At 35.9% G+C, this 6,820-nt stretch overlaps 1 protein-coding gene across 1 annotated transcript; it reads right to left on the reverse strand.

Annotated features, from left to right (window-relative positions):
* Nucleotides 1-349: 349 nt before the first annotated feature.
* On the reverse strand, nucleotides 350-2,516 carry LOC127965575 (2-oxoglutarate receptor 1-like). Its single transcript, XM_052566413.1, has 2 exons — nucleotides 2,376-2,516; nucleotides 350-1,416 (listed from the first exon to the last, which is right to left on the reverse strand). The coding sequence occupies exon 2, from the start codon at nucleotides 1,385-1,387 to the stop codon at nucleotides 395-397; it is 993 nt and encodes a 330-aa protein (XP_052422373.1). The 5' UTR covers nucleotides 1,388-1,416; nucleotides 2,376-2,516; the 3' UTR covers nucleotides 350-394.
* Between the last annotated feature and the right edge of the window lie 4,304 nt (nucleotides 2,517-6,820).

Here is a 6,820-nt window from a genome sequence, read left to right on the forward strand (position 1 = left end):
TTAAATAAATGTTGTTCTTTTGAACTGAATGATTTTTCACACAAATATAAAGGTAAATTGGTAATTACAATAAATGTTTCCAAATCAGCTTATTACAATTATTTTTAAAGCATTATGTGGCTGGAATTCAGTTTTGCCAATGATTTTTTAAATATATTTAAATGAAAAAAAGTTTTAAAATGGCACAACATCCATTTTTTACTTTATCAAATAAATGCAGCCTTTGTGAGCATAAGAGGCTTCATTCAAAAACCATTCAAAAAATCTTACCAAGCCCAAACTTCCTTTTAGAGTCTATACAGTACATATGCAGTATATACACACACTTAATATATATAATATAACACACACACACACACACACACACACGCATACACACATATATATATAACACTTAATGTATCAGATCCTCATGTGGTCTTTCTTTGTTTGGACAGTGGATTACAAATATAGTGCTGCTTGTGTGCCCCTTCCTGTGCACAAAGCTCCAGAAAGCCTGCTGAAACTTGTCTCCTGCCAGTGTATACAGTGCTAGGTTGAAGAAGGTGTTGAGGCCAGCCAGGGGTCGTGACAGTATGTATACTGCATGGATACCTCTCCTCTGCATGCATGACACGGCAGGTCTGAGCAGGCTATCCACCCTCAGTAAACGCATGATATGGTATGGCAAGAAGCACAGCACAAACACAACCAGAATCAGAATGGACAGCATGCGAACTCGTGAACGACTCGGCTGGTTTCTGGATATGCTGCTGCCCAGAGAGCCTGCAATGTGAGTGTAGCTCCAGCACACCACCAGCAATGGGAACACGTATCCAAACATTGTGAGGATCCAACCATACCACCACACCACCTGTGGATCATTACTGGCAAAGTCAAGGCATTTTGTCATCTTGTCCTCCTGCTGTACAGTAATCATCCCCAGCATCGGGCTGATCTCCACCAAGGAAATGACCCAGACTGCCAGACAAGCCAAGATGGTCCATCTTTTCCTCAGGATCTCAGCAGCCTTCAGCGGGTGCACTACTGCGATGTAACGGAAGATGCTGAGGCAGGTTAGGAAGAGGATACTGCCGTAGAGATGGTAGTGGAAGCAGAAGCGGATTAAACGGCAGATGAACTCTCCCAAGGTCCAGTTTTTAGTGACATAAAAGTGGACCAGCACAGGTAAACTTGACGAATACAGCAGATCAGCTACTGCCAGGTTCACCATTATAATGCTGCTGCTCTTCCAAGGCCTGAGTTTTACCAGGTAAATGATGATCACCAGGAAGTTTCCCACGATTCCAACTACAGAAATGATGCTGTACATCACTGGCAGATAATAAGCCATTATGTATTCATCAACTGGAAAACAGTCAGTTGAATTCGTTTCCAGACCCGCCATTGCTTTCTCTTTGTGGCAATTGTTTTACACTGAAATTGTACATTTATATTGTTTATTTAATGAATCAAGGTAGCCTTATATCACAGTATATATAATTATATAATTGAAAAATACAGTACATAAAATATAAACTTAAAAACACACTGTACAGTTATCATGATACATTGATGCATTGACAGTATCAGATAGTAATATAGTTATTTTATAATAATGTTTTTTACAGTGGCACTTTCTGCATGTTAATGGCAATAATGTGCCTTTTGTGTTTTATGAATGAGTCACTGAACAATTTACTCAATAGATATGACGAACCGAACCAAAAACGGGAATGACATATTGTTCGGTGCCAGAATGTGCATGTTTAAATTTGTGAAGCCACAGATCAGTCACTTCAAAACGACTAAAACTAATAAATGAAAAGTATGAAGTATGATCAGTATGAGTGAATGAATGCTGGCTAAAAATGCTGCCTTTACTTGCCTTTACTGGAATATGAATTTCATGGAGACACGAAACAATACACGTCAGTGAAAAATATGACACTAAAATATTCGTGGCATGCTAACGATTCTGTTTTAAGTAGAAGTGCACAATAGCATACAATGATGAAATAGCATCTCTGTGATGTGCAGTGCAGTTGCTTAAATGACTGTAAAATCCCCCCCAAAAAAGATTTTAAGTAGACGTGGCATGATAACAATTCTGTCTCTTATGATATTTGTTCTAAAATAGAGATTTGGTCATGGTTGAAATAGGCTATTAGCAGAAATTAGGGCAGAACAGAAAGACAAGCTGATGTGCAATCAATAAACTGTGGCTGTATTTGGTAAAAAAAATATTAAATGATGCCATAGTAAACGGCCAAATAAATATATAGCCATATTTAACCATGATATTATGGTATGTACAAATAAATCAATGATATAGTCACTAACATACACATTTCAGCAGGTTCAATATAAGATATGTTACATTCATTTGAACTTACCAGGTATTGTTGATCCCTTCCTTTCCCCTCAGGATAGTTCTCAGTCTTTGAGTGTGTATGAATGCAGTCTCTTGGATCCACACAGTCATCACCAGACATTCAAAGACACTTGGTTATCTTATCAAGTGTCATGTGTTTTTGTATTGTCAGCCTTCACTCCCTACAAACGTATGAGGAGTGAGTCAGCTTCTTCATTACAGAAGTGAGCTTTATGCCTTGAGTTACTATTTAACATTTCCAGTAACTTCCTAATACATTCACATTTCCTCAAACACTTCATAAGAAATTAGAGATCTTTATAGACCAAACAGTACACTGAGGGTGGAGGGCCTATGTGATTATTCATTTCACATATATAAAGATTCAGTTCTCAAAGTTGTTCATGCAGACCCACCTTCACGCATGTCACTTCTTGAGAAAAATATGTGCAGTGCTTGTGTGGAAAAATGATTCAATCAGAATCAAAAGTCACCAGTTCAGATCAGAGATGACTCTGCAGCTAACGGTTCCGGTCTGCACCTAACAGTTTGTTGGTTTGTAAAAATCTGGTACACATGAGCACATTTACTGTTAAAGAACCCATTTATTTTTTGGTTTTATAGATTAAACCGGGAAGTTAAACACAGCTTGAGGAATGAGGAAACAGGAGGCCAAAAATAACCAGAAGGTCTTAAACTTTACTGTGTATTGTGTGAAATCAGTGTGCTCATCAGCTAAAGATGCATGCAGATGCTATTGTCTCACTGAGATCACATCCAAAAAAGCTGGAAAATATCTACTAATGACAAATGTTGAAAATCAGATTAAGAGTAAGTGTCAAATTAGTTCTTGCGTTTGAGTGCTCAACACAAGTGCAAACTGTCGTTCACCATTGTTTAAAAGTCTGAGGTTTTTAACTTTTTTAAATGTAATTTAAAGAAGTCTTCTACGCTCACTAAGGCTGCATTTGAAAAATAAATTGTGAACTAGTAAAACGACAACAACAAAACCCAGTAAAATTAGAAGTAGTGTGAAATATTCTATTGGAATATATTTTAAAATGTAATTAATTCCTGATGGCAAAGCTGGATTTTCAGCAGAAACATTCCCATCTTGAGTATCATATTAACCTCAGAAATCATTCTAATGTAATGTAAATGTAAACCTCTGTACGAGCAATGTAACCTGAATAAGGTCTCATGTCATGATGATCTTTCCAGTAGATGAAAATACTAAACATGTATTGATCAAAAACAAACAGACCGACAACAATACATCATGTGCAGTAATATTCCCTGTGTACCAGCCACTAATCATGTTTTACCACTAGATGGCGAGCAGTATCAAGTTTTAAAAAATACTCAGTTATCAGCATTTTCAAAACTCCATACTCACAATTAAAAAAAGGGGGGGGGGGGGGGGGATTCAGATATGCCCTTGTGGTTGCCGTTTTACCATCAAATATCATTTTATAGGTTCTGGATGAACCAGTGAAATAGCTCCAGCAATTTAAAGTCTGATTACTGAGAACATACTGAACCCAACTTCCAGACAACTGTTATTCCCATCACATGATCCTTCATCTAGAACTGCCCGATCTGACAGCAGTTAGACAAACTGTTCCCAGTACCTCGAGAAAAGTGGACTTAAAAATGAAAATAACAAATGTTAGAAGCGGTGAATTGGTGGGTTTGTGTTAAACGTGAGACAGAATCATCACAATTAAAAGAACCAAAGAATAAAACTACTTCAGTCAGATCAGGCAGAAGCATCCATTATTATAACTTCAAGCAAACTATAAGCAAAATGAAATACATTTAAATCAAATTTATGATTTGTATTAATAATAAGGAGATGATTAAGACGGTGCTGAGTGTTGATGCATCAACAATAAATATTTGGCAGACTAGGTTTAAAAAAAAAACATATATTAAAGTTCATATATGATCAGTTCTTGCCTTCCCTAGAAATCAGACCTATGACAAAAACTTACTGCTTACAAAAATACTTCGCTCTGAATTTCTATCAGACTTTTGATCACATGACAATTCTGTGAGCATCTTGAGATAATAGTGAGTGAATCTCTGGAGGAGACGCATATGCATCTTTTCTCCGAAGAAAAATGTGAGACTTCAGAAAAAGTTTTCTTTGTTTGTTCTTTTGTTTAATTTCATAGCTGTTGGAGACACAATTTAAACATTGAAGGGATTTCATTTGTGATTTTTTCCTTTCTTATGGAAGCCATGCGCCATAAGATGAAAGAAAGAGACATGTCATTTCAGCCAGTGTTTTTTTATTTTTTTATTTGGTAAATTCCAGAACACAATAAGAAAAGAGATCATTCACTTGATCATTCACATTGCAAGACTGGTTTCTATCTGGCAGGAAAATCTCGTATAAGGATTTATTTCATTTTCAATGGCTAAATCGACTGGATTGGTGTTGGGTCTTTCTGGAAGGACAGACACTTCATTAGCGGGAGTTTCAGTGTGGTTGATATGATGACAGATTAGTGTGTTTTTCTGTTGAGCAAATCTGTGTCTGCTCTCTCCAGGCAAAAGCTGGAGTTTTTGAGCAAATTGTGGTGAAGTGTGGTGTTCATGTGAGATTCTTATCAGAGCACTGAGACACATTCCAATGGGTCTTAACCAAGAGAAGAATATTAATTAGTAGAAGCTTATAATTTTTTTTTTCTGAACTATGTTGATTTCAACCTACATATTTTCAAAATTTGTATTTATGCTTAATTTATCTATCCTTATATTGAAATTCACAGTGTTTTTTATACACATATATAAAAAGCTTGTGTTATGCTTGTTTGTAGAGTACATCCTGAGCAAACTCTTGGCAAAAACTAAGCTGGTGTTTATTGCTTCGACATTTTCTTTTATGAAAACTGAATGTCAAGGCATTTTATTTTTTGTTTGCTATTAATTTTCCTATTCCTCTCCTTTTTGAGTCTGAGCATTTGTGATTTAGGACTTTGGGAATATGTGTAACATTAAACATTTGCACCTTCTCTTCACCTGTGTGACCGCTGTGAACATCATACATGGAAGCTCACACTATATACATACAATTTTCAAATAATGTGCATCATTAGCATCTGAGAGCCTGTCGGGAGCCCGGCTCTGAGATGATGTTTTACAGCACAGCATCGCCTGAACAGCTCAACATGCAGCACTGCTAATGGCATGGACATGCATTTTTAGGCCATCTGGAAACAACAAATGGATAAGCAAATACTGTACATAATTTTACAAAAATGTAATGGACAGAGATATTACATATATAGAATACCCGTATGTTGAATTAGCAGAATTATCTATCCATTAATTATGATACATTTAGTTGATAATGAACAATTTTTCATTTTAGCAAATACACACATTTAATCTTTCTCTTGTAGGAAAACAGATGAAAATATTGTACAGGTACATTTCAGATGTTGTGCAGCTTAATGTCTTGGCAGAACCATCTTAAGTGCTGTGGCAAGTGTGTAACAGCACAGGGCCTCGTGCCAAAATAAAGTGACAGCTGACTTGATGTAAAGCCAATAGTTTTAAAGTTGAATGATTTTGTACTTCAAAAACTTTAACATCTAAAAGTCATAGCTTAAACAGTGTATCACGATGCTGTTTTATTCTGACAGTTAAATTTCAGAAAAGGAAAAATGTAAAAAAAATTTTTTTTTTAATAATTACACACTTGTCAAAGTTGATATTGTTGCATTATATATGGTCAGACACTTGCATTTGTCATTATTAACATTTTGCCAAAATCAATCTCAAGTGGAGTTACACGGTTATAAAGGTTCAACTAACAGGTTATAAACTTTATTGGAAACATGTGGGCAGTTATCCGATCCTTATGCGGGCCCTTATGACTGTTTTCTGACATTTGACCAAAATCTCATATTATAAAAATTAAAATGCTGTGCATAGGCTATTTAGAGTTATAAAAGGGATTGTTCTGGTCCTTGATTCTTATTGGTTAAGCCGAGTTCAATGCTTAAAATTACTCTACTACATACACTTTTTTATTTCTGCATGTTGCTTGGCAACCGCTTTGTTGTTTATTTTTTTGTTTGCACACAGTATCTATGGATGCAATCATAACTGTTTCTGAAGAACTATATTGTTTGGATTTTTAACATCATTACAATTATTTGCTTTGTTTCATTTTGTGAAACCTTAGTAGGCTACATATGTAGAACAACCATTTTATAATAGCAATAAGCCCTGTGAAGCCGTGGTTTACAGTGCCTAACAACACATCTTAGCTGTTTTAACCTCTTAAGACCCTGCAACCTCATATGAGGACATTATATTTTTGTGAATTTCTATGAGACTGTACATGCCACAGTTTTAAGTATGGATGTCCTGTACAGAGCACATTCAGGCTTTTCAGAGAAAAAAAAATACTGGATGTTTCACCATGACCACTCCCTCGCCTTGGTCTTCAAA

The sequence above is a fragment of the Carassius gibelio genome, chromosome B9, assembly GCF_023724105.1.
Source record: "Carassius gibelio isolate Cgi1373 ecotype wild population from Czech Republic chromosome B9, carGib1.2-hapl.c, whole genome shotgun sequence".
Classification (NCBI taxonomy): Eukaryota; Metazoa; Chordata; class Actinopteri; order Cypriniformes; family Cyprinidae; genus Carassius; species Carassius gibelio.

Coding starts and splice junctions, on each gene's coding strand:
- LOC127965575 (XM_052566413.1), bottom strand. CDS start 1,387: ATGGCGGGTCTGGAAACGAATTCAACTGACTGTTTTCCAGTTGATGAA.